General features: G+C 38.4%; 1 protein-coding gene across 2 annotated transcripts in view; it reads left to right on the forward strand.

Annotated features, from left to right (window-relative positions):
- Nucleotides 1-26,711, forward strand: part of USP22 (ubiquitin specific peptidase 22) — a 92,115-nt gene that overhangs the window by 14,490 nt on the left and 50,914 nt on the right. For both annotated transcript variants that reach the window (XM_079320466.1, XM_079320465.1), the window contains exon 2: nt 17,621-17,753. In XM_079320466.1, the coding sequence (XP_079176592.1) occupies nt 17,621-17,753 (133 nt within the window). The remainder of the gene's footprint in view (nt 1-17,620; nt 17,754-26,711) is intronic.

Genomic DNA, 26,711 nt, shown 5'->3' on the forward strand with positions numbered 1-26,711 from the left:
GAACTTCTGATTGTGGCTAATTTTTCTGGTTTTTCATGTAGGGAAGTTCTGGTTTGTGTTCAAGATAAAAAGGAAGGAAAGCTTTTAAGGTAGGATGAGGGGAATTTTAAAAGGAAATTAACAGTGTTTCCCTTGCTATTTCAGTTGTGTTCTCTGCCATAGTTGGGTGCTGTGGAAATTCTGTGTTTTCTTTAAGAGCTAATGACTAGGTTGGTTCAATTCTGAAGAACTGTAACCTCTGCCATCTGTATCCTTAGAATCTTTCAAAAGCAGGGGAACCTTTGTGAACTCTGGATGTCATCATATCTTGGCACTGGCCTAAAGGTGATGTTTGGTTTAGTTATATCTGGAGCCCTGAAGGGGAAAATAAGTCAGGTTTTGGTACAGGATCTGAGTCCCCAATAAGAACTTAATATTTGCCCTTATATACACGCTGTAGAAAAATGCAAGTTATGTAGGTTTTTTTTCACAAGGTATCCATTACATTTTGGGCATGGTGGTGTCTAATTACCAGGGAGGTGAGATTTACTGGCTGTTTAGTCACACAGAAATACACTTTTGCCAGTGTATTTCCAGCATAAATCTCATCGTATCCAGTGGCTGAGCATTGTGTCACCAATAATTTTATCTCTCTTGTATTTTAGAGAAGGTGCCATAAAAGTTACATTATTATGAATGTGTTCCCATAGGACAAAATCCAGATAAAAATGCACTGTTGGAGAGTTTATTATTACCCACACTGTGCGTCATGCAGCACTCCCCTGCTTTTCATTCCTTGTGCCTCAGTTCTTTGCACTTCCAGATCACAGGAAACACTGCCCTGAAAATCAGAACTAGGAAAGGCTTCTTTTAGACCTGAGCAAATCACCTCTCTGCTTGGCAGGGAGAGCTTTTCAGCAATTTAAGGTACTCTAAGAAGGCCTGAGGCCTCAATGCTCTCAAATGCTTTTTTAATCCTGTTGTAAATCACAAAGGCCATCTATTTGTCCCCAAAACACCACCATGTTTATAACTATGGAGACAAAGCAAGAGATCAGGACTAGAAATTTGTACCGGCTCTCGTGGAATATTTTTGCTCTAATCTATGTGAGATTACTGGTGATTTGCAATTGTAATACTCTTCTGAAGAATCCCTTGGTTTTTCTTCAAGCTCTTACTGGTTTTTCAAGTGCAGTATGCCAAGGAAGTTCTGGCTTTTATTCAGATAAAAGACTTTGTAATTCACTTTCTCCCTGATTCCCATATTTCCCCTTATCCCACTCTATCCTAATGTTGTGGTTTGTGTATGTATCAGCCATTCATTTTTCCATGAACAGGGGCTTTAAGAGCCCAGACTCTTCCTGTTGCTGGGGTAGCCTGCACAGTTCTTGGGAGCTGAGGGGAGAAAGGATGAGTTCCCTGTTCTGTTGCTGCCTCCACTGCCACATCCACACGATGGATTGAGGCTCAATCTGTGCATTGTAGATGGTGAATTTATTCCTGGTACTGTTTCCGTGAGTGCAGGAACAGGAATTTGTTTAGAACAAATTGACAGATGAGTTCTCTGTTCTTACCAACATTCAGATTGCACTGTGGTTATTTTTAATAGCAAATACAATATATTTTTTTTTTCTTCTTAGCAATGCCAAACACACACAAATGTCTGCTGCTATGTTATCTTTGGTGAGGGATTTGAAGCTTTGATGAGCTGCTGTATATCAGCTAATGTTTTCCTTAAGTGTTAGTAAGTCTGTCTGAGTTTTGGAAGCTGAGACAGGCTAGATCCATGGAAGAATGTGCAAAAATGTGTCTCATCTGCCAAAGAAGATTTGTTAGTATGATCAGGGCAATAAATAATTAAAAGTTTCTGAAAACTGTTAAGGTTTGTGTGATATAGGGAAGAAAGAAAGCAAATGATAAATACATTTCTTCCCTCTTTCCTAGTGAGAATGCTGTTTGAGATCTTCAAGACCAGCTGTTCCCTCCTCCCAAATCCAGTTGCTCAGATGGGAGACAAGAAGTGTTAAGTTGATCTCTTTGCTTGAACCAATTGATTTCAGACCTCAGTCATGTACAGCTTTGGGGCAGAGCCTGTGGAGTCCTACCTTGTGATGATGTTTTGTTTCCCTCTGGAATGCAATGTGGTAACTCATGAGATTGCATCAGCTGGATTCCCTGCTTTAGGGAAAGCTGAGGATTCCAGCAGACCATCCATGTTCATTTGGGGAGAGAACTGAAATTGAGAAGGGAAGGCAGGAACCACAGAGCCCTTGCTGGTATCTGAGCATTGGTTTATTGGGCTTCTCTGTAATTCAGTCTTCTGCTTGATAAAAATAATTGCCTTCTAAACAACAAAAAAAGCTATCAATTTCTGTATGGAAAGTAAGGAAATGGAAAATGAGAGAAGGAAGCCTGTTGTACAACATTTCATACAAAGTGGGAGGAAGAGGGGAAAGTGGATGAGTTGGAGGCAAAGCCTTGTTTTTGGGGGGTTTTTCGGGTGGGGAGATGATGAGGGAAGAGTATTTTTAATATGCTGGTGGTTTGGGAAACCCCTGAACAGTGAGCAGTGAGGATAATTCACTGTTAACTACCTACTTGAGTGTGGTAGAGCAGCCCAGAGTCCTGTTCAGGTGTAATGATCCCTCCAGACCTTAAAGAGGAAATGGGAATTCAGGCTGAGTGTGTCAGGGTGGTGTTTGGTGGCACTGCTGATTCTGCCCATCCCAGCAGTGTGTTCTGTACACGATTGTTAACATGAGGCCTTGGCACAGAAACTGTTGGCCAAGTTTGATTTCCCTGAAGGACGTTGTAAAGTCAGCAGAAATTACAGTGTACACTCAGCTCAGAGTTGTGGATGGACTTTTCTTGCTTATCTGTCCATTTTTTCTTTTTAATGCATATGTTGAAATTCAAATTCACAACAAAGGAAACTTTTTCTATCAGTCTGAAACCCAAAACCCTTTTACTTGCTGCTTTAGTAGCATGGAAGATTTCTTGATTGTACCAATACTCCTTATTCTTGGAGAGTCTTGAAGTAACATATTGGCTGATGGGAAGCCAGTTGGAAATGAGAACTCTTTTCTTCAATTGGAAAACCAAATGAGTATAGCCTTAAGTCCCTCAAAAGCACTGCTCATGGTATCTAATGTCTGTTAATCATTTCTTAGGAGAAATTATGGAAATGTTACTCAATGCACTAATTCTCTACAGTGTTTCTAATTACTCCATTGATTTTTTTTAAGCGTATATTTGTGTAAAGGAACACTGGGGTATATTTGAACAAATACAGAGCAATAAAACTGTAATTGTAATTCATGTACATTCAACAAACAAAGCATTAATTTTATTAGTTTTTCCAGCAGTCTGTATGTTTGAAGTGTGTGGTTGGTTCTTTCTTAAGCCTGTGCTTCATTAAACTTTCTGCACTGTTTTGTCTCATCTGTCAGGCAGTCTGATTTGGTGTTTTATATGTAGATATTGTGTAGGTAATTAATTTTAAAAAATCAAAAAATGTATGCAAAGGCTGGTATAGTAGTTGCTTGTCGTACAGTTTTCCCCTTCTCCATGATATTGTCTTACTCATAAAAGAAGAAAAATGTTCCTCAGGTTGTTCCAATCAGTCTGCATTCAGTGACTGAGTTCTGGTCCACTGAACAGTCACTGCTCTGTTATATCAGAGTTAATAATACTGTGACTTCATCTATTGTTTTACTAAAAATGCAAATTATTATTGTAAGTGGTTATAAAATTTCTTTCTTTCAATCCCAGTGTCTCATGACAGGCTCCTATTAAACTTCATCTCATATCGTGAGAGACCAGAATGGATGACAAGAAAATGTGTTTTGGTATTTAGAATCCTGTGGAGCACTTACTTATTTCTTTTCTGTGATGTTGTGTTGGGTGGAGCTCAGGGTTTGGGGGTTTTTTTTCCCTGTATAAATGTATTTCCAGATGTTAACTTTTGAAAGTCTCAGTTTGAATTTTGAGGGTTTAATCCTTCATGTCAATGCACAGAATCATTATAGTAGATTTTTTTTTGAAGTTTAATTAGGGTTTTTTGGTGTGTTTATATATGTTAAAAACCCACACACATATAGTCACTGGTCATTTGCTTAACCTTGGGCAGGAGAAGTGGAGAATGGTAATAGGAGATGCTTCAAGGTGTGTGGTATCCAGCATAGTACAGAATCTGTTCTTTCTCTGCCTTTTTAAGCCTCAGGTTCACTAATTTAACGATCAATTAAAGAGGCTTCAAGGTCTGCTGTGTTTTGTCAGAGCAGCAGAGCTAGACCATATGCATGATGTTTTTTCCCTTTATCCTTTTTTGTAATTTCTTTGGATATGTTTGGCTTTCAGTGTTTGTTGCCTTATTCTATGATTAAAAGATGAATTTAGTTTGCAAAATGAGTTAAAAAGCAATTTGTTTCACCAATGTGTGTTCCAATTTTCATTAATGTCTTTTTTCTAGCTGGGAGTCTTTAGATACGTGATTTTTTGCTTTCCAGAGAAGTTACTTAAATCTCATTATTACATTTATACAACTGAAGTTTTCTGTGTTCTGCTTTGCACAGAAGTGCATGTGTGCCAAGTGCCCTCACACTCTTCTGATAAAATAAGCTCTAAATTATATCTGAGTAATTCTTTTTTAGAAGCTGTCTGCAGCTTTGCTGTACAGATGCCCTTTTGCTAAATGAAACACTACTTATCTTAATTATTAGTGTTAATGGATGTGCTGTGGGCTCAGTATTTGCTATTGTCAGGTAAAATCTAAGTTATGTCTTTTTCTGCTTGACAAATGTGACAGAACTGTAGTTCTGACTGTCGTGTCTGAATGAATCAGTGCCACGTGCATGAGGAGTTGCTGGCAATCACCTGGAATGCATAAACAGACTGACTTCTCTTCTTTCAAGCATCTTTTGCAGGCACTGTTATTCCTGAAATGCCACGTGCTCCTAATTTGTCAGGTGCATGTGTTCCAGTGATGGCTTATGGTTTCTCCTTCTGCATTTTTCTCTTCTGAAAGGTCTCTCAGCTTTTAGAGAATCTGCTTCTGTCCAAGGATGCAATGTGAACTATTGAATATCCATGGCATTAATATAAGTAGATGTAAATAGATCACAGCCTCTGCAAAAACCCATGTATTTTCCCATTATACAGACAATTCTTGTGTTAAGGTATTATTTTTAATTGAAATTGCAGTGTGTTCCTGGTATGAATGTTAAGAGTATATAAATTGTGTTCTGAAACCATCTTTGCAGGAAATTAAGATTCAAATTTTGTTTGCTTTCTTCTAAGTAGAATGGTTACACTTCTAAACACATTATACGTGTGTGTATGTACGTAAACTGTATTTCATTTGAGAAGGAAGATTAGTTCTTTCCAAAATGCAGAATTTCCCAGGAGCCAGTGAAAGAAAAGGGAACTGAGTGGGCTGAAACAGTTTTGATCTAAGAATTGGTCACATTGAGTGGAGTTCTATTTTCCCTCTTTATAGCATTCCTGACATGTCCACTATGTGGATTTTTTCTCCTTGTTGCTTTTTAGCCTTGTTGATTGACTTGTCTCTAGCAGAACTGCAGTGATGAATTTGCTGTGCAAACACTTGTTCAAAGGGTCATGTGGAATATTAATAGATCTGATAAGTCTTTTCTCCATGAGAATGGTGAACTGGAAAGTCCTAGTGCAGATTTTGGGTTAAACATGTAGGTATCACTGTCCCCTCATTTCCCTGATCCCTTACCACTGCCATCACTTGATTATCAGAAATGGGATGTCAGGAAATCTTGCTCTGATTAAGTCTTTTGGCACGCTATTTTCAATTATTTCATTACTGAAAAAGAAGTGCCAGGGAATGGATTTGCAGGACTGATGAAAACCACTTAAAGTTGCCTGTAAGGTTTCTGAAAAATCTCGCCTCTCTTAGAGAATCTTTTCTTTGCATCCTTAATTTCTGTGTAATTAATGAAAGAATAACTGGATTAATTTACTAACTTTGACAGGCAAATTGTCTTTTATATCCAAGTACTGTTCTAGCTCTGGCAGTGTACAGAATTAAATCTCTAACAGAAACCTTAATGTCTACACAAAAAAAGAGGTGGAAAATGTTATATTTTATGTAGCATATTATTACTTCTTGCTTACAGGGCACAGACATGAGGGCTTGTAGAGCACCTGGAAGGTGAGAGGGTTGTGTTTGAATACTTCACTGACCTGGCTCATGTAAGGGCAGGAGTTAAACCTGCTGAAGGTGAACCCTTTTGTGGTTTTTTTTTAAATCAGGTCTTTGTCTCTAAGTTTTATAAGCATTTTTGGTTTGGATGTAGTTTAGAGATATTCTGTGACATCTTTAAACATTTTGCTTTGCTTGTAACTAAGTCTTGTAACTTGAGTTCTTGTATTCTGATTTAAAGAGCACTTTGTGAGAATGTGAGGCAATGTGCATATTACAAGTTCTGAAGTGCTATCAGAAGGATGCACTGTGGAATGAAGAGGTGACATTGTGTCTAAAGTGCTCTGTCTTGATGGTTCCTGTTCTGCAGAACTCTGGTTTCAGGAGCTGGAATAGTTTTAAGAATTTTTTTAAGTTGAGTTCAGATTTTCAATAATTTAGGTTTAAAGCTCTGCCCCTTTGGAAAGATCACTAACAACTGCTTGGAGTTGGCTGCCAGACATGGTTCTTGGAACTCTCCAGTTGCTCTGTAAGATGAGTCTTTTATGGGGTACAACATTAAGGAGTTGTTCTGCTTTCTGATTTGTTTGGGGGAGTTTTTTGTACTTTTCCCTCATTCCTGAAGACATAGGATTTGATGTATTCAGTAGCATAAAGGCAGATGGATTTTTTTACTCACCAGGACTGGGTAGCACTTGAACTGAAATATCATCTACCATTTCCATCTTTCCTATTTTAATAGAAGCTTCAGAATTTCATGCAACCTAATCAATTTAGAAAGAAACTTGTGTTTACACAGACAGGTTGTCTAACACCCACATTATGTGTTCATGCTTTACATCAAGGAAGGAAGGTTTGCTTTACTTCCTGCACTTTAAATTGTATTTTGACCCTTTCTTCTGCAGCCCTTCCACCCCCTTCCTTCAGAACAGCAGAGACAGGCTTCTCTGTAAAACATGGCAAATCAAATGGCAGAAAGTGGAGGTGCCTTGGGTTCTATTTATTTCATCCTTCAAAGAGATGGGAAAATAGGCAGAAAGATCTGTTGTTGATATTATGAAATAGACTTTGACTGCAATTAACAGCCTGGGAGTTTTTCTGCTTGCTTTTCTTATCCTGGTGTTGTGAAAGCTTGCTGTCCTGCTGGGATTTCTTTTTGGAATGCAGAGGTGTGTTCTAGCTAAAAGCATGTGCTTTGCCTAATAAGCTTTCCTAGCCACTGAGCCCAGCTGGCTGCTGCAGTCTGCATTTGTTTTGTCTTAACTAATTTTTATAGCCATGCTTTAAATGAAACTAACACTTTTTACATTAAATGACAAACCAAGCACAATGTCCATAAATGAAACCCAACACTATAATCTACTAATTTTTGCTTTCAATGGGCAGCATTGTATAACCAAGCTGCCTACTAAAAAGAAAGATGTAGAAATAATACTAGTGGGATGTGAATGGGGCTAAGCTGAAGGGATCAGTCTTTGTTGGAGAGAATGTCTATGTTGAGTTAAGGGTTTAGCACTTCCTCTCATAAGTACAGAAGATGAGTGAAGAGAGTGGGGCCTGGCTGGTCAGCACAAAATGTTCTTGTCAAATCTTGGTGTCTTTTGCTGTAGGTGGTGATGAATGTCATCAACATGTAGCACTTTGCTGGAGTCTCCTGATGGGTTAACTTTCAGGGTTGCTGCAGTCTTGCAGCTACCTTGAGTTGATAAAAAGTGTTCAAATGCTCTGAAATTCAGCCAGATCTTTCCAATTTGATCCAAATTATGAATGAGCAGAAGAAATGTTAGAAGGTAAAACATGAAATAGAAAGTCTATTTCAAAATACTCATGAATCATTGTTTACAAGTCTACAGCAGTGACACTGGAATTGTTGTGCAAGTTTGTTCTCCGTGAATTTGTGGGAAATAATGTTTTTGTTCTGACTTTGAGCTGAATATGAACATTTTTCATATAGTACTAGTCAAATATACAAAGCTCTGGCCAATTCCTGCTTGGCTGTTAGTTTCAGTGGAGCTTTTTTAGTATGATGGAGCAGCTGCTTGGAAATTAAATTTAAAAAACCCAAAACATAACAAGAATAATAAAACCAACAACAACAAAATATCTCAGTAACCTAGTTTGTATATTTATTCTCACAGAAATAAGGGCAGGTTTTTTTCTTCTAATGAATTCACGAAGCTCAAAGCTGCTCTGAGCAGGAACTTCTCCTGTTGCTGTGAGGGTCAGTGGCAAATGTTCTCCTGGTCCTTGTAGACAGGTGTGTGAGCTGGGTTGGGGTGAAAGTTTGAATCTCTTTGCCATTGTTTCCTGTTTTTCTTTTTTGCTGTTTTTTGAAAAATTGCATTGCTGTGAAGCTCTAGACCTTTTTTTTTTTTTTTTTTTTTTTGATCTTTACACAAATGTCAGTGGACAGATTTAGGGCCTGGATGTCAACTCCATTCACTTATAGGTTTGCCTCATATTTATTAAAATGTGACTGATCAGAATCATGGTAAGTTTTTTGGAGTCAAAATTACTGAGGATGACACCTCAGAAAGACACAGATAATTGCATTTGCACTGTTAAAAAAGGGTAGACATTTTTTAAAAGAAAAAGAACACCTTTTTTTTTTTTTTTTATTAGTAGCACTCCTTTTAGTAATTTACAGAAGAGACTATGCAAAATATCACAATGAATTTCTGTGTGCTCTGTTTAAAAAACCTCAATTCAGAAGTCTGTCAGTTTAGGTTGCCTGAACTAAGTAGTGACACTAATATATAACTAATCTATTAATGGCCTACAGGCAGCTGTGATAAGGAAATATATGGATTTTTACTTAATAGTCATGATTGGTAGATTAAGAAAACAAACAAACAGTGTTGTTGAGTGTTCAGATATTGCTGGGGAAAAAAAATCAGAAGATCTCTTCAGATGCAATCAACAAACTGCAGTGAGGAAAGAATCCAGACCTGCTTCTGTGAGGTTGTCATCCTACACTCTTCCTATAACTGAAACCTTCTTAAAATATATAATAACCAAGTGATGTCTTTAACAGTCCTGATACCAGAGGGGCACGTTGGATGACTTTTTTGTTGCTTCTTGGTTCCATATCTGCTATTCCAAATTTCTCTGTGTGGGAAGCACCCCTTCCCAGAGCCCTCCTTAAGCACAGAAGGTAGAATTCCCTGTGCCCTGATCTTGAGAGGCAGTCACACTTTATCAGCACCTTCCTCCCAATTCTTTCCTTTGGGAGGAGGGTAAAATGCACATATTTTGCAAAACAAGTTAATGTTCTAAATACATCACGAAGTGTTAGAACATAGTTGGCTGTGCACTCTATGGAAAAAGACAGAAGCTCTTTACTAAGAATCTATCGCCCACCTTCCTACATACTTTGTGATTAATGTTTATTATATTATTGTGGGACTGCAGCAATTTGCAAACTCTTTAAATGAATAAAGGAGTGAATCCCTGTCATGGGACTCCTTCTTTCCCAGCTGTTTTTCTCAAGATGCTTTCATTCATCTTACCAGTTTTACTGTGAGAAATCTAAGCTCTTTTTCTCTTCCAGAACATATTTTATGCTCATACTGCTTTAATAATGTTTTTTCTATGCTGACCTGCCTGTTTTTAGAGTTCAGAATACCCATCTGTCTAAATCTTGTCCTCTAAAGGGTGAATTGCAATTCTGACTACCTCTGTCTTATCTCCATAACTTTAGGCTTGCAAATTTGCATAAAAGTTTGCATAAAAGTGAATGAAAGACCTCTTACTTAGCTCTAGTAACATGAATTATTAATTTGTTTTGTATTGAGGCGTAAGGAAACAGTAAGCTTGAGCTTACTGGATATAAAACATGTTCTGTGCAAGCACATTGAGAATTTGCTTTCATTCTCTGGCTGTTCCTCAGCAGTAACTTGCAGGTTGGCTTGGAGTATTCAGATGCTGACTTCTTAAAATTGTAAGTGGAACTAGACAAGCAGAATTTCTAATTACATATGTATGTCATATAGAAGAACTCAAATAAGTCTTGACAAATCAGCAATAGATATGCCCTGTTCAGTGTGGCCTTGGGGTTTTTGAAATCACAGAATGACTTGAGTTGGAAGGGACCTCAAAGATCAATCAGTCACTGCTGGATGTCCTCTGTCATTCTACTGCTGCTCATTTTCTACTGTTTGTCTTTATTGCCATATTTGTCCCACAAATAAGTCACTCCATGGAGAATCTGTGCTGTAGCATCATCCCATCCATCTTTCCTACCAGCAGAATTGCTTTGACTTTGATCTGGACTAATTAAGTGCCTGTATTTTTATGGCTATCATAGAGTAGTTAAAGAAAAGATAGCTGGAATATGTGTGCTTTTCCAAATGAGCCTGTAGGAGGTATTAGGGCTTTGATCCTGAAGTTTTTTTCTTTCCTTTCTGAAAGGATGCTATCTTAGAGTGTTTCCATCGAAGTACTGTGGCAAACTTCCCAAGAGCATTCCTGTTCTCATAGGAAGAATCCCATTTCTTAGTTTTACAGAGGGCAAAATGTAATCTCTGCAGCCTGGGCAGGTTTTAATAAGACTCTGCATAGCATCAGGCAGGTTTGGCTGTTTAGCTTATTCCTTGAATTGCTTCCCCAGTCACGTGCCCACAGAAGAGATCAATAAGTTACCTAATAGGACATTTAAAAACATTTCCACGATTTGCTGACGTGGGGGAATGGTGAGGGGAAGGAATAGATTTTGCACTCCATCTGAGCACACACTGCTGCGGTCTTGGCAAGCCCCTCGTTCTCATGTGGAATTTGCTGCTGCAGTGGTGCATTGCAGGAAATAGATAAAAATCAACACACAGAATGTATCCATGCAATATATATATCCAGGGAAAGAGCCTTTCCTTTGAACCTTAAGAAGCTTATGTGTTTTCACAAGGCAAATAGACTTCCCACTGTTAAAAGAATCTTACTGTAGGACGTGTTTTAATTTGAATAAGGTCCATTATTTAAATGGTTTAAAAATACAATAGGCTCTTAACTGCATCTTTTATAGAGTACTTGAGGAATCATTCAGGTTTGTAAATGCTGGTGGAGGGGATGAGCACCTACCAAAGGAAAAGCAAAGAAGCAATTTCAGCATAGTCATTTGAGTTCCAGAGAATTACTTTGTTCTTGTTGAAATACAGCTTTTTACTACTATGACTATGTAAAAGGAAAGCAGAAATACATTTTTTTCCTCTAGCTCTGTCTTTTAAATTGCACAACTCTTCTTTTCCTCCCAAGTTTCATGTCAGCCTTGAACCTGTTGCAGAATATGTGTAAAACAAAAAATGGAAAAAGTTAAAAAAAGCACAGAGATTCAATATCCATCTCTTGAAGCAACACATCATCAGAATAAGGAGAGCAGGAGAAAATCCATATATAGAATTAATGATACCTGCTCAGTTCTGTTTTGCCCCCAGATACACTTATTAATTTCATCTGAGGTATGTAGTTGTAGATTGATTTGCAGTGTTCTCTTGATGAGAGCCCTTGAACCAAAGTCATGTTTTTGTAACTTGGATAGACTTTGGCTACAACATGGTTCTCATTTAACATGTCTTCATTTCAGAGTGAATTCAGAAATATGTGTTGTATTTCTTTTGAGTATTGTCCATGCATATAATCTTATCAGATGAAAGGGGAAAAGTTTCCTCAGGTTGCTTTCTAGCATGTTCAGTGCTTTCCTTTTTCTCTTCCACAGTTTTTTCAGTTACAGATAGAAGTAAGACTCACTGGAATCAGCAGCAAGCTGCTCACATGGTTATAATGGTATATTTTTATTTACACTCCATTTGAGAACTGTGATGTTATTTAACAGCTTAGGCCATTTCATCTTTAATTATAAATTGTGATGTTGTTGTCTTCAAACTTCAAGCAGATGGTCAGAGCCAAGTGTCCTGTTCAGTCTGGGAGAGCTGTGTAGACATCTCCTCTGCCTTTTTTTTTTTTGGTTTTGCTGCTATCTAAACAAACATTTAGAATAACCCAGTTTATGAAGTTACCTGTGATTTTCTGAGCACTTACCAAACTCAAAAACTCTGTAACTATTGCACAGTTTCGCTGTTTTATTTAAAACCTTTACAGGTTCCCCTGACCTCAGTAGTTTGAAAATAAAATTTGTAATATTGATGGCCTGTTCTTTTAAAAACAAAATTGACATTTCTAATCGGACAATATCATAATTAAGACTTGCAGGAAGTGAGTGAACAATACTTAAGTTGATTTTTTAATTATTTAAAGCTGATGTGTCAGAGCAGTGCACTGACTCACAGTAACTGAATCATCCTATCAGCATGTGGAGGAGTGATTTATATGCCATATCATGGAGAACTGTAGAATCAATTCCCTCTTTTTTGTCTCTTCAACTCTAAGAACATGGCTTTGAAGTTTTAATTATTTAAATTTCTGAAATGTCCCAGCCCCTGTACTGGTGGCTGATGGATTTGTGACAGGCAGGTGTCAGGAACACAGCACAGGGAGTCTGGGAGTAAACACAGACTAAGGAGTGACAGAATTGTTGTAAGGCAGATTTGACCCATTTTTGTTACTCTTGAGGTGCAGAGTACTCGAGAGTAATAAATGCTCTTTAGTACTGGCTCTGTCCTCCCACAGGGCAGAAGAAACTCCACTGTTGGAATAGCCACAGTGTCTCCATCTTCAGCAAGGAGAGAAGCAGTGGTTGGTTCCTTGGCCTTTTGTGATTATCTGTCCTTTTTTCCTTTCAAAAAATAGGCCAAGGGAAGCACACTGTTCATCACTCAACATGAGCTGCTGTGGCTGCTTTAGATCTGGAAGAGAATTGGTTGCAAGATGAATGAATAAGAATAAAAATAAAACTCAGTGTCCAGGCTGTGATCTAAACATAGTGAGGGGAATAGAATAGGCAAAAATTCCCTGAGAGGATTGACTGTTCCTAAAATGTGAATATTAAGGCCTGGAACGCTGAATATGTGAGGAAATGTTTAAATTTTTCTTTAGTGTCTTGATCTGTGGCCCAGTGAAGGCATTTGCACTTCAAATCAAAAAATTTTTAGTCTAAGGTCTCTGACTTTCTTGGTTTGGGTTGGTTTTTTACTTCTTTCCCCTGTTCTGCTGTTAAGGTAATGAACACTGCAAACCTTAAATCAATCTGTTCACTTTTGTTCATGTGTCTGTAAGGGATTAAGAATTCAAGAAAGCAGAGTTTTATTGCAGGAACTGTCACAGATTCCTAAGGCTGTGCACAAGTGTTGCTTTCACCTTTTTCCAAATACTCTGAAGCACAACCTTGTAAGGAATAGTTTGTCAGAGCTGAGGTAACACTTCTGGAGCACAAAAACTGCTCCTGGGGAACAAAGCAGGTTATGGTGGCAAACTTAGGCATGGAGAATTCCCCACATGTATTCTCTAGGTAGGCAGATGTAGAGCTGCCAAACAAACAACTTAATCTGTGCAGACTGAGAATAAATTTATTTCTGAAGAAGGTTTGGGCTGGAAAATGAAGCATACCTACCAAAAATTTCTAGTAATGATTATAACATGTTAGAAAATTAAATACTTACTCTTTTTTTCTGATGTGTCTAAACATTATATGTGTTTTACACAAAAGACTTATATTAAAAGATGGGGAAATAAAGTAGATTTGTTTGGGAAGCTTTTACTTTCCTAATGCTATAAATTTGTGCCTGATCAAACATTGCAGGGATTTATAACTGGTGTTTGCTTTAAGAATCTGCTTCTTTGAGTTACTTTTGAACACATACAGGGTGGAAACTCCTTCCTCATGATCTTTTAACCTCCCAAGCCTCCCACTGTCTTGTTAATGTTACCTTGATCATCTTATTCTCTGTACCTTTATGATGGATTTATTTTGCAGACTGTGAAAGGTAGGAGGTCTTTGGCTTATAAGCTTGTAGCTAAAAACCTCTCTGTTCTCAAAGTGCTTTGATATTTTTAGTGTGAGCATAAGAGGCAAGACTTCTAAGTACCACAGTGGCAAACTTCTAAAAAGATGTTTTCTTCTTATGATATAGTTAAATAAATAACTTTTGATTAGTTAAATAAAAATTGTGCTTCTAAATTATTTCTGAAATAGCTGCAGATACAGAAGGGGAGTTTTTAGCAGCTCAGGTCACTGGATGCCTCCTGCTTTCCCTGCACTTTTGGCTTTGTAGGGACAGTTTATTTCCATTTCCATTGCCATTAGTTGATCTGAGGAGCCAGTATTACATGAACTTGAAACAGGTCTGTGGGTTTTTAGGACAGCTGATGCTCCTGCCCTGTGTGATCTTCTTGCTTTAGGTGGAGCCTGAGCTGGTCAGGACAGCAGAGCAGGAGCTGTTGGACTGAAAAGTGCAAGAGCAGAACATGATGGGTGTGTTCATTTTCTCCACTGCTGCTCTGATGGATGGATGGTAAACTAGTAATGAACTGTTCTGACAGTTTGGGAAGATTTGGAGTGTCAGCACTCTAGGTTTTGACCTAGTGATGCCTGCTGCTTTCTTTTTTAACTCATTTTGTATCATGATTGTTCACAGCATTGAGAGCAGTTTTAGAGGTGCACTGGTGACTTGTCTTTCAGGTGATCACAGCCAGCTCCCCTGTGTGTGTCATGCACTAATGTTCACACCCTCTTTTGTTGGGCTAAACCTCTTGTGGAGGGTATAAAACCATTTCTGGCGTTTGGGTCTGTGAATTTCCCCAGCCCTGGCAGCAGTACAGGAGATCAGTAGAGGGTGAAACACTGCAGAGGGAGCTGAGATGCTGTCAGAACTATCAATAACTCTGTATGTGCATACACCATTTATATTGTGCAGGACCATTCTTTCCCATCATTTAAAAAAGTGATTAGAATATTCCAGAAGGAAAATGTTCCAAGGCCTCTTCTGGTTTCTCTGCATGGTTTGCTGGAATATCAGAGCAAAAATAAAAGGGACAGAGGTTCAGTATGGATTGAAGGAAGACTGGCTAGGGACATAAGATGAGGGATTGTGTATGGTTGGGGGAGAGAATGGAGTGAAAGATGGAAAGTGGGGTTCTTGAGGGTAAGGATAATGCAAGGAGGGAGCAGAATAATAACAGGAGAGGGTGTGAAGGAAGGGGGAAACTGTCTTGGGTAAGGAAGGGTTGTTCCTGTATCTTGGAGAAGGACAAGTGACAGATTGATTCTGTAGCTGAGATCCTGGTTGAGTTCCCTGAACTATCCAGACCCTAAGCAAGACCTAACTTGCTTTTTTAAAAAGTTGAATCCTGTTTTAAAATAAGCTGGTGACTGTATGGATCCGACTGATTCTCATTACTCATTTGCAGTATTCTGTTTCATCTTAGACTGTAGCCTCGAGATGTGAGCAGGGTGAGAGTATTATGAAACAAAGTAATTTGATTATTTGGGGTGGGGTAGAAGAGTGGCAGCTTTGTTTTAACTTAGCAAATTGTTTAAAAGCACAGACAGATGAAAAGGAGACAGCTAATCTGGTTAAGAATAGCCACTATGGTTTTTGATATTGATTTCTTTCCACACTCTGTCTTTTAACCTTGTTTTCTTACAACTTTTGAAAACCCATCTTGAGCTATACTGAACAAATAGAGGATATGGATAAAATAGCTTCCTTTCAAGAGGAGATTGAACTTCTCTTTCAGCTTACCACTAAATTTCTTATACATTCTTCAATTTCCCGTAACTTCCATTGCAATGAAAACTCTTTTAAGATACTAATTTTCTGCCTTTTAGCCTAAAATGACCAGCTTTTACATGCTCGTTATGTCATGTGTTTACAATACATTTAATGCTAAAAGATTTATTTTTAGCTGGCTCAGTAAAATAGCTGGTTGCTGGAGTTGTTGTCATAGCAGCAATCTTAACAGATAGGCTGATCCTATTTAGCTTTTGCAGCCAACGAGCGGCCGTTAGGCAACAGTTTGACAGTTCTGCAGCATTTTTCTAAAGATGGAAATTGTGCTGGTGGTGGTGAATTTTTTTTGGCCCAACTTTTAAAATATTTCTTTCTGTAGGTGTGTGGAGTTCGATTCAACATTTTTCCCTAACAACTTATGATAACTTTGAATACACAACATGTGAGGTTCAGAATTTAAGTCTTAATTTGTAGGAGCTTGAAAATAAATTACATGGTGCAACATATTGCAATCTGCTTTGATGATTTTTTTTAAAAGCCAGAAGTATTCTGAGAGAAAAATGCCAGACTAGAGAACAAGATTGTGCATCATTTATTCAGCAGTAATTTTAAGTTGTGGCAGACTGGGCAAATATTACTGAAGAATTTTGTGGGTTGTTTTTGATGAAATGCACTGCCTAGGTTAGATGATATCTTAGGATTTTAGTAATCCCAATTCTTTTTTTTTTTTTTTTTTTTAGTATGAAGAGAAAAGGGTCCTTCTATACTGACAAGCAAAGGCTGTAAAATCAGGCATTCCTCTAAGTGTTCTTTGCAGCTCTGAGCTGTTACAGAAATTCAGTTGCCTTCAGACATAGGTCTGAATGCAGTTCTGAGATGAAAAGTGAATTTACTGCAAGGATTTTCTCCTGTCTGTATCTTCCAGTCAGATGGTATTGAACATAAATTACTTCCAATGTGGCTAAGCAAAAGACTTACTCTCAAAACTCTCTTAAGTTTCTTATTAGACAGAGTAATTAAAAAAAAAATATTGAAGTACTTTAGTTTAATGCTAAGAGATGGATTTGGGTGCTGTTGGCTTAGAGTGCTTCAAATATGATTAAGAGTCAAAAAGTCTATTTAACCTTCCAATGACTTTTTTTTGTTCTTTAAGCCTCACTTAAGGCTATTAAGGTATTGCTATCATAGACTGTCATATCCAGGGTATGTGCTTATTAATTTCCAATGAATCAAGACAACTTTTCTCAGACCTGGCCATTCTGGGTAGTTTTGGGGAATAGTTCAGCCCATTGCTTTTGGCTCCTGTTTCAAAGCCAGTCTCAGAATGGCAAAGGCAACTTCTGTAACTCTGGCTGGTGTGGATTTGATATTATGCCACTGTTCTGTGGACTAATGTAGCAAATCTAATGAGGGGATCTGGCAGAATCTCCTAGCAGAGAAATTAAATATCATATACCCACACAGATTTTAATGTTCAAGTTATTTTACAGCTTTTGAGTGCATTAAGGAGGTTGGTGCTGTGAAAAACAAGAGTTCTTGCCATGGTCCCACCACCCAAACTCTTCACCACTTAAACCTCCTTGCTGGGCAGCTGCTTTCCCTGGGTTCTGGTGTTCATCTGAATCCTGAGATCTGCTCCCTGATGGGACTTGGGAATCTGTTGGACAAATGGAAGAGTTTCCTCTGCTATGTCCAGCTGGGGGTTTTGTCCCATGAGGACAGAACAGTTCCCTGCTGTTCTGCAGCATCCCAGAGGCACCGAGTGAAGGGGAAGGGCAGCCTGAGAGCTGTGCCCAGTTACCTGGGCTTGAGTTTCTGTCACTCACAATCTGTGTCTGTTTTGCTGTTACAGGCAAAGTCGTGCATTTGTCACATGTGTGGTGCCCACCTGAACAGACTCCACTCTTGCCTCTACTGTGTCTTCTTTGGCTGTTTTACAAAGAAACATATTCACGAGCACGCGAAGACAAAGCGACACAATTTAGGTGAGTTCTCATCCCGATGGTGCTCATCATCCTCTGTGTTACCCCTGTCCCTTCCAGGCCAGTAAAGTGATATTTTCTACCTCTTTAGGCAGAGAGATAATTTTATTTGTGGTTTGGGTTAGTCTAGTGGCATTATTCTAAACTTGGTGCTTAAACTTCCATTGCATCACTGTTAAGTTTATCTTCACAACTTAAAATTTCCTTAGTATCTTGGTATTTGTGAATTAATGTCATATCTAAAAATGTAAGGAAGGCAGAGTTGTGGGTTTTTTTTTTTTTTTCCCTAAGTGTTAAAAATGGTGGGTTTGATGTCTGGAGCTAGAACATTTCTTTCAGTAATCATTTTTTTTTCAGGAGGTCATGTTCACTTCTTGCTGAGGAAAACACTCATCATTTCTATCACAAAGAAGGGTAATCAAGTAGCAATCAGAATTATTTAAACTGCTGAAGTTTGTGGGCAGAGGGGGCGTTTCTTCATTTTTTTCTCTTGGCTTTTTGTTTCTCTGGGATCAGTAATCTAAGTAGTAAGAAAAGAGTTGAATTCATACAGTCTCAAAAGTCTCATAAAATGACACCAAGGCCACCAAGTTCTGTTCTGTCAGTTCTGGTACTATTTCATGTTTTGTTTCAAATTACCTATTGCTTATAGTTCAGAATATATTTGAATTATAATGCAAAATCATAATCTAAATTCTATATTAAAATTATATTTTAAAATGGATGGATATAATTTTTTTTCCAAATTAAAATACATTCTTGGTGAAGTGATGTAAGAAACAGGAAAAAAATAAGGCATAAATTCATGGCATAAGTTTCCTCTTGACCAGCATGGCCACCATCTCTAATTTAATTTATCCTAAGTGCTTATGGAACAAACTGTCTTTATTTTCCATGAAGACAGAGAAGCTCCAGAAGGCCAACAGTGCTGTGTACTCCTGTGCTTAAGAAATGGATGTGTAAGTTTACTATTTATGGAAAAGATGATTTAAACCAGCAGATTGTTATAGTTTCTTCCTCCATATGTGTCAAGAAAGAAAAAGATGAGGCTCAGTAGTGGTACAGTTTAAGTTTGTAAATGTCTTGAAAAGTAGAATACTGGAAGATAGTACTGAAAATTCCATCTTGGTATGGCTGAGAACCCTGGGGCTGCTGAGCTCACAGGGGAGGCTCAGGGGAACCTCTTGAATGGATACAAAAACCTGAAAGAAGGGTTAAAAAATGTGTCTTGGCCTCTTTCCAGTGGTGTCCAAGAGGCAGGGAGGACAAAGGGGAATACAGGAGGTTCTGTCTGATTATCACACATCTGTGAGTGTGACTGAGGACTGGAACAAGTTGCCCTTGGAGGTTGTGGAGGGTCTAACCCCAAATGTATTCAGAATCTCTCTGGACATGGGCCTGGGCAGCCTGGATGTTCTGGATGGCCCTTCTGGAGCAGGGGCTGGACAAGGTGACTTCAGAGGTCCCTGCCTACCTCAGCCATTTTTGAAAACTGAAAATATCAAACCAACCCTGTGTAACATCTTTTAATTGCTTTTTGCAGAGTGTCATCTCAAAGAGCTTTTAAAGTCAGTTCATTAGCTGAAATTATTTTGGAATCTTTACTAACACAGAAGTGCAAATTATTTGAGGTATACATGAAGAATTTCTGGTAAAAGGGGTGTGTGTGTGTATTAAAACAACCTTTTGTGCTAATACAAGTTTATGGCCACATTTAAGGTTTAAAAAATACTGTGCTAAATTGAGACTGTCAACAGTATTTACCTTTTTATCTGTGGACACTTTGTAAACACTGTAATATTTTTACCACTAAACTCACTATATTTATGGAGAACCTTTTAAAAAAGCTTTTATAATTGCACACATTCTCAGCTGCTGTTTATGTGTTTGGGAAGCTTAAACTCAATTTCTTTTTTTTTGCAAGGAAGAACAAGGATTTGCTGTTGTCTGCTGTAGTGAATTAGCTTGTTTCCTTAAAGGAAAACCAAAACTGGATGGAGGAGGGAGATTGTTAAAGATGCTCTTGCTAAGGACTGTTGTAGTTATTGTCCTGGCACTAAACAATTAAGACTGTGTCAGATAAGGTACTTCCCAAAAGGAATAACCTTTAGATAAAAAGGGCAAGAGTTAATTAAGCCAAAGCACAAAATACTTCACTGAATCATCCCAAAAAGGATTTTTCTGCAGCTTAATATAAATTGCTTGGTGCACAAATACACATAGTATGAAGATTGTGCTAGTGACTGCTCGATTTCTAGTTTTGGAGATTCCTTTCTCTCTTGTTTTTTTTAATGTATGTTTTGGTGTTCAATTTCCAGTTGCATGTGAAATGAGCTTTAAGAATATTTTTGTAGTTTTCCTAGTGCTTTTGGTTGCTTTTCCTGCTGCAGTTTTAGTTGGGAAAATAACATCTGATAGGCAAAAACAAGTTAAGTGCTTTGAAATTTCAAAACGAAGAGGAATTATTTTAAAGCACTTGGTGACTTTTTGCTGAGCCAACATCAGTCTCCATGGAGACAAGCAGGAGCTGCACACTTAATCACAGTTGTAAGAAATACCATGGATTTCAGCTGTAACAGCTGTCTGAGCATGGCAGGGATGTGTTTGCAGCTCTCTGCTGTGTCTTTCAGGAGGCTCCAGCATCATATTCCAGAGTGGTGTTAAATCCATCCCTTGCTGTCTCTGCTTCCTTGAGCCATTGAAATCAGGCACTCCCAGTCTGACTTTACAGTGATACCTGGGCTCTTGAATCTGCCTCCCTGTTCAATGTATATTAATAATGCTGTATTTAATTTAATGTATTCCTTGAGTTGTGGATGTGGGTGATAGGGAGGTGAGGTAAGATCCAGCTATAGGAGCTACTTTTTATAATCTCTGCATTGCTCAGTCTCTCTCAGTCAATCTCCAGGAGAGTCTGATATTCCCACTGGGCTCTGTGTGTCTTTTGTGAGGAGCTGTGAAATGGTGAGAGCAAAATCCTTACTGATCTCTCCTGGGATTTTTCATGTTGTTGATCCTGTCAGATGTTTCCCTTTCCACACCTGTAGGAGCTTGTGCTATTTTTAACTTTTCTTATTGAAACTCCTGTGTGATTCTCAATATCATCATCATCATATTTCACTTTTCCAGTTCTGGTGCCAGCCCTTTGGATTAAGACAGTTTCCTGTGCTAATGACTTGCATTCTTAGTTAATACTTCCATGACTTCTGTTTTGTGTTTCTTAGCCTGCTGTTCAGCACAGAGCTGATGTTGTTACTTGGGAGTGTTAAACTCAAGGTCTCCAAAACTTCTTTTCTGATTGTTGTTACTGTCTGCCTCTTTGGTGGTTGGAGTTTCACTCTTGGTGCTATTGCCTATTTGCTAAGTAACTTGAAATCCTTCTGGAGCTATTTTGATTATCCTAAATGAATGTGTGCCATCAACATATTCTGCCATCTTCCTAAATAATCCTTCCAAATCATGTTCAGCACCTGGGAAATCTGCTGGTGGATTCTATCCTTGTAAAAATTGATGGTCTCTTCCTTATCTTTTCTACAGCTGCTCAATGAAGGAAAATACACAGTAACTTAGTCCCAGAGTAGCAGAAACAGGAAGATGTCTGTGAGCAGTAGCTCTAAAAGAGAAGAGAGGTTGGTACTATGAAGTTCATCTGAAAACTGCAGCAGTGATTAATTTATCAGTTTCCTGATTGAAACTGAAAAATCCTGGGCAGGCAACAAATAAAGTTTTAGTATTCTTTCTGAGTGAATATTTCCTGTTATATAATGTTGTTGTTGTTTTTTTTTTAATGCACACACACTTAACTGCAGAAAAACCCACTGCTGTAGGGCTTAGGACAGTCTGTTACAGATGGCCACTCTTGAGTTAGACAGTTCAGTTAGGGTATCAAAGCTCCAAAGTGTAGAACTATTTATTTAAGCTCCCTGCTGAGGAGCCAACTCCTCCATGCCCATGCTGTGCCTCTAATAGAGATGCACTTTTACCACCTGAACAGTGTCTCTGAAACAGCACCTTTCATGCAGGTTTTGGCTGAAGTCTTGATCTGCTCTGATGCCTCATGCTGTAATTAGGAATTGAGGGAGGTGAATTAGCAGGAGTGAGGTTCAGTGGTTTAAAGATTAAGCAAGAAATAGTTGGAAGACTGAACTATTACTCCATTTCTAGAGACACTGGCAAACAGTTCATAATGGGGTTGGTCCTGTTAGAGTACATTCATTATTTATTAGATCACAAACTGTTTCTTGAGGAACTGTTTTCTTTAAGTATATGCTGATGTAAAATTCAGTCCAATAAATACATTTGTGGTGAGAGGAACTGGGTGGGCAAGCCTGATAATAATGCTCATAGATTAAGTTGAGGATTTTTGGTACAATTCAAAAAGCTTCTATTTCCTGTAGAAAACAAATAACTGATTTTTTTCATCTGATTCAGAGGAAACATGATAGAAAGCTGGTTTCTATACTGAAGTTGGTAAAAGGGAAAAACTTGGTTACTGCTGTTAGTGCATATATGTCTGAAATTTAATATATAGAAACAGAACACTTCTGTAAAGGAATGACAGTAAAAGCTGTTTAGTTTTCATTTTATTTGAAAGGTATTCACTGTAGTGTTGATTCTGTGAGTTTTTTTAAACAGCAAAGATTTTCATTACAGACTATGTGAAAAGGGCAATTAAAGGTGTTCCCAGCACAGTTTACTGCAGTGCTGGAGTAGCAGTTTGGTTTTTCTGTTCACATCCAAAAAGTGGTAGAAAAGGTCATCTGGGCATTTTACCAGCCTCTTGATGTTGAGTTCTAATGCTTTACTTGGTGATGGTGTGGAGAAGTCTGTTGAGGAGCTGAAGGTGAATGGAAGGCAGCACACAAACTCTGTTCAGTTCTGTCAGAGATGGATTGTGTCACATTAATATGCTTTTTTTGATAACACAACTGATTTTCACTGAAAAAAAAATGAACCTGACTTGTCTGGATCATGTAAAGAATTTGACATTTTGCCCCCTTGGAAATTATTACTAGAGGTAGAAGTGGCAAGGATCAATATGTGAATCATGGTGCATAGGAGGCAGGAAAAAGGGAAATTGATGATGAATGAACTGAAAGCATAGTGTGACACAGACTTAACTAGCAGAACCAGTCCTGGTTTATTGCTATTTTCTAGTAATTGAGGAGAAGGAATTTTGTCTGTGTATGGAATTCCTGATGGTCACAAGGTGTTACTTGTACTGAGGAGGGCTGGGTAGCCCTGTGAATTAAATAACCTCAGTGACTCCAGCAAAAAAAAAAAAAAAAAAGAGGTGAAATTTGATAGCAGAAGGTACAAAATATTGTATTTCAACAAAATATCCTTGTGATGCTATCTGGAGCATCATTGATTGGATGAGGAGGAAAACATTTTGGATGCACAGGTAAGGTGCAGGATATGGCTTGAACTTCCAATATTCCCAATTGCCATTAACAGTATTTGCTGTTCTGGGATGTATTGTGCAAAGCATTGCAGGGAAATCCTCATTTGCTGATGTGAGGCACATTCCAGCATGGCATTGCTGGGTCTTAGCTCAAGCTTGGAGCCAGACTGGACTCATAAGGAGGCAGCAGGAAAGTTAATTGGAGTTGTCTTCTGTTGGGAGCTGCTCTGGAAGATGCAGGTAGGGATGAGCTTCTGCCAGCCATCCCTCAAAAGCTCCTTTTAGTATCAGAAAGGACTCCTGAAGAGTTCTCTCTATACCTGGAATATTTTTATCCCTCAGAAAGTCAATTTGCTTGCCTCAGACCCAGCCACAAACTTCTGTGCAGTTCTGGATCTTGCTACTACTACTATTGAAAATAGTGTTTTTAGATGTCTCCACTGTTGTTCAGATGAGAATATGCAGATGAGTAGAAGCAGTTTGTATCATATCAGGTACAGCAGCTCAAAACTTGGTGACTGTGATTTGGGGATTCTTCCCCCAGATTCCTGAAAAAATCCCAGCAAGATGAAGTAAGGGAGTGTTTAACAATTTCTCTCCTTTAAACTTGAATAATATTTTGTGGGATCAAGAAGAGGTGCTGTAGCAGGAGAATTTAATTCTTCTCAGTTTTCAAAGGTTTGCTGCAAACTGGAAGGTTGTAGGGTCAGAGGAGAGCAGGGAGAAAACTGACAAAAGATAAAATTTTATAATGGGGCAACTTAAGTATAGGAATGCTGCAGCCTCCTCTGCAGCATATTGGGACATGCACACATATGTAGGTACTGTGTGTGCATGGTCCATCTATTTCTGAGTGAGGTCAAGGAGCTGGAATTAATGCTCCACTCATAACAACTTAAAATAAAATGGTTTGACACATTATGTTTCCTCTAAATTAACAGTTAAAAGCATATTTTCTAGCTGGATTCCATAGGGATACCAGGGCATTTCCATCTTATCTTTCCTGGCTTGGATTCATATGGAGTTGTGGGATGATATTTTAAGCCATCACAGAGGGGCTGCCCATTTGGCTCCTGGTGTTAAGTGGTTTGCAGGATAGTATTGGGTGCTTGCCATGTTTGGATTGCAGGCAAATCGAATTTAAGCATTAAAATTCTAGATCTGTATGGGGCCAATAGGCATCGTGGAGACTCCAGAGCCACAGAAACACTTCTGACCTATTGGCTCCTGGTCTGAAAAAAGAAGAAAAAGCAGCATTTAATGGAATACTATCTCAAGTATTAGGAGAAGATACTGAATGTGAGAGGGAAGGGTAATGCTTGACTATGACAATCATTTTTAATGTGGATTAAAAGATTTTGGCAACAGAAGGAAGTTTGGTGTTTGTTTTTGTTTTTTCCCTGACAGTAAATACCTGCAGATCTCAATGGCTAGATCATCATTTTGCAAAAGTAGTCCCTTTTCCACCTCTTTTCCTCCCTTATCAGTTCAGGAATTCTGACCTGTGGTGCAGATTCCAATGCCAGGAAATTGGGAGGAAGGCAATCAGATGCCTGCTTTGTGCTGATAGATCAGAGACAAGATCCAGTGGAGAACTGGCTGAAGTTTAACAAATCACTTCTTGGGAACCTGAGCCAATTACCTGGAATGGGTTTAATGATTAACACTCAAGGTGAGAAACCAGGGAGCATGAATTAACTTTGGATATTGGCTTAAAATGATCTGAAAGAATTGCCAATTTAGCTTCCTTTGTTACAGAAGTTGAAGAAAATGCAGGTTTCTTGCATAGAGCACAGGGTGTGTTGATTTGAGGTTGATCACATGCCAAGACTGAGTCACGGAAATTCACAATGGATTGAATTTCAGTGCAGGTAAAAACTGACCTGAATTCTGAGTTGCTGCTGGATCTTTTTTTTTTCTACTTGAGTGCACCCAGTGATCCAAGGGAGATGATACCAAAACATGATTCACAAATACCTCCTATCTGATGAATGATATCAAATATTATGGTGAAGTATCCCATTCCTAGCTGAGCAAAGTCAGTTCTTTTCACCTGGATCTTTCAAAAACTGAACATCCAAGGTTTTTTACCTGGATGAGATGAGCATTCTCTGGATGTGGCTCACTTTCCTGCTTTTGTTGTGTTTCCATCACTTCTGGTCTCTAACATTTTTCACAAGGACATCAGTGGATATAGTTGGAAAAGTAAAGCACTTGGGCTCAAGTAAAGCACTTTACTTGGCTCCTTTTTGCTGCCAGATTTAAACTTTCACCCCAGAGCTGTTGTTTTTTAAAACTTAGTGTTCCTTGCACCAGTAGATAAAGTTGTTGTCGTTCCTGCATGATCTTCTGTGCTGGCTCTTTGTTTCTCCACACTGATAGTTTTATTTTTAAATGAAAAATAAAATGTATTTTCATTCCACTCTTGGATTGCAGCTGCTTATAATTTTGTATGTAAAGGGATACAAGGAGGGAAGCTTGTCAGTCAGCACAGAAGGTATAAAAGCAAAGAAAAACGTTACATTCCAAGAGGTCTTTTCATTCTTAAATTGCTCTGACTGTGATCACCAAGTAGGTATTTTGAATTCTTACACCAGGAATCTAGATTGATTAAATTTAATAAAATGACATTGTGATTTATTTAAATTGCTTTTGGTTCTTCCTTATGAAAGAAAAAGGCAGATATCTATTTTCTGTATATTTTATTTTCCCAGGGTAAATTCTATATGTATATTAAGTTAAAACTGAAGTTCACTAATTTCATCTCCCTGTACCTTCCTGAGAGAAGAGTTGGAGTAGTTTTTAGAAAAGCAGATCTGGAAGTTGGGAGTAGCAGCCATTCCAGAGGAGCTCTCTAAAAGATGCTCATTGTGAGCAGTGTGGGGCATCCTGGCAGTGGGTTCATCCAAAACACCTGGGCATTGTTCCTAGGTTGGTAGTTCCCAAACTTTTTATGAATTTGAGGCCTTGTCATTAGTTTTGTGATCCAAAATATCAATACCAGTGGAGAAATTTGCTACATGTTTATTCTCATGCTTTGCAGTCATTCATGCGTTTTTTATGGAATTTTCTGGTCAGGTGTTTCAGTTTGGGATAGAGCTTCCTGGCACTTTAAACAAAAAACGTTTAGCCTAACAATGAGATGAAATTTGTTTCATCCCCCCCCCCCCAGTCCTTTGAGGGAGAAAGCTTTGTGTGGACTTTGTCTTTTGGGTGTGGTGTAACTTCACTTGCTCGCTTGGGAAGAACTTCAGTCAGTACAACAGTCCCTTCAGTGGTTCCTCTGTTCTTCTTCACCTCAAGACAACCAACATGAGAAAGTTTAAGTGTATTTCAAGGGAAAAAATCAAATTATATTAACCTGAAACAATTAATTTCCTAACTTTCTTAGTGTGGACTCTCTTTCTGAGCAGCCATATTCCAGCTCTTTTAGAAACTCCTGCCCTTCCTCATGCTGTGGCCAGCCCTGTGTGGCTGCCTTGTCACTGGTGCTTGAGTTAATTTGTCCAAAACCCCTTGCAGTCATTAAAAAGACAGTGGAAGTGTTGGCAAATCTA

Source organism: Erithacus rubecula (genome assembly GCF_903797595.1).
Source record: "Erithacus rubecula genome assembly, chromosome: 17".
In the NCBI taxonomy this organism is placed as follows: domain Eukaryota; kingdom Metazoa; phylum Chordata; class Aves; order Passeriformes; family Muscicapidae; genus Erithacus; species Erithacus rubecula.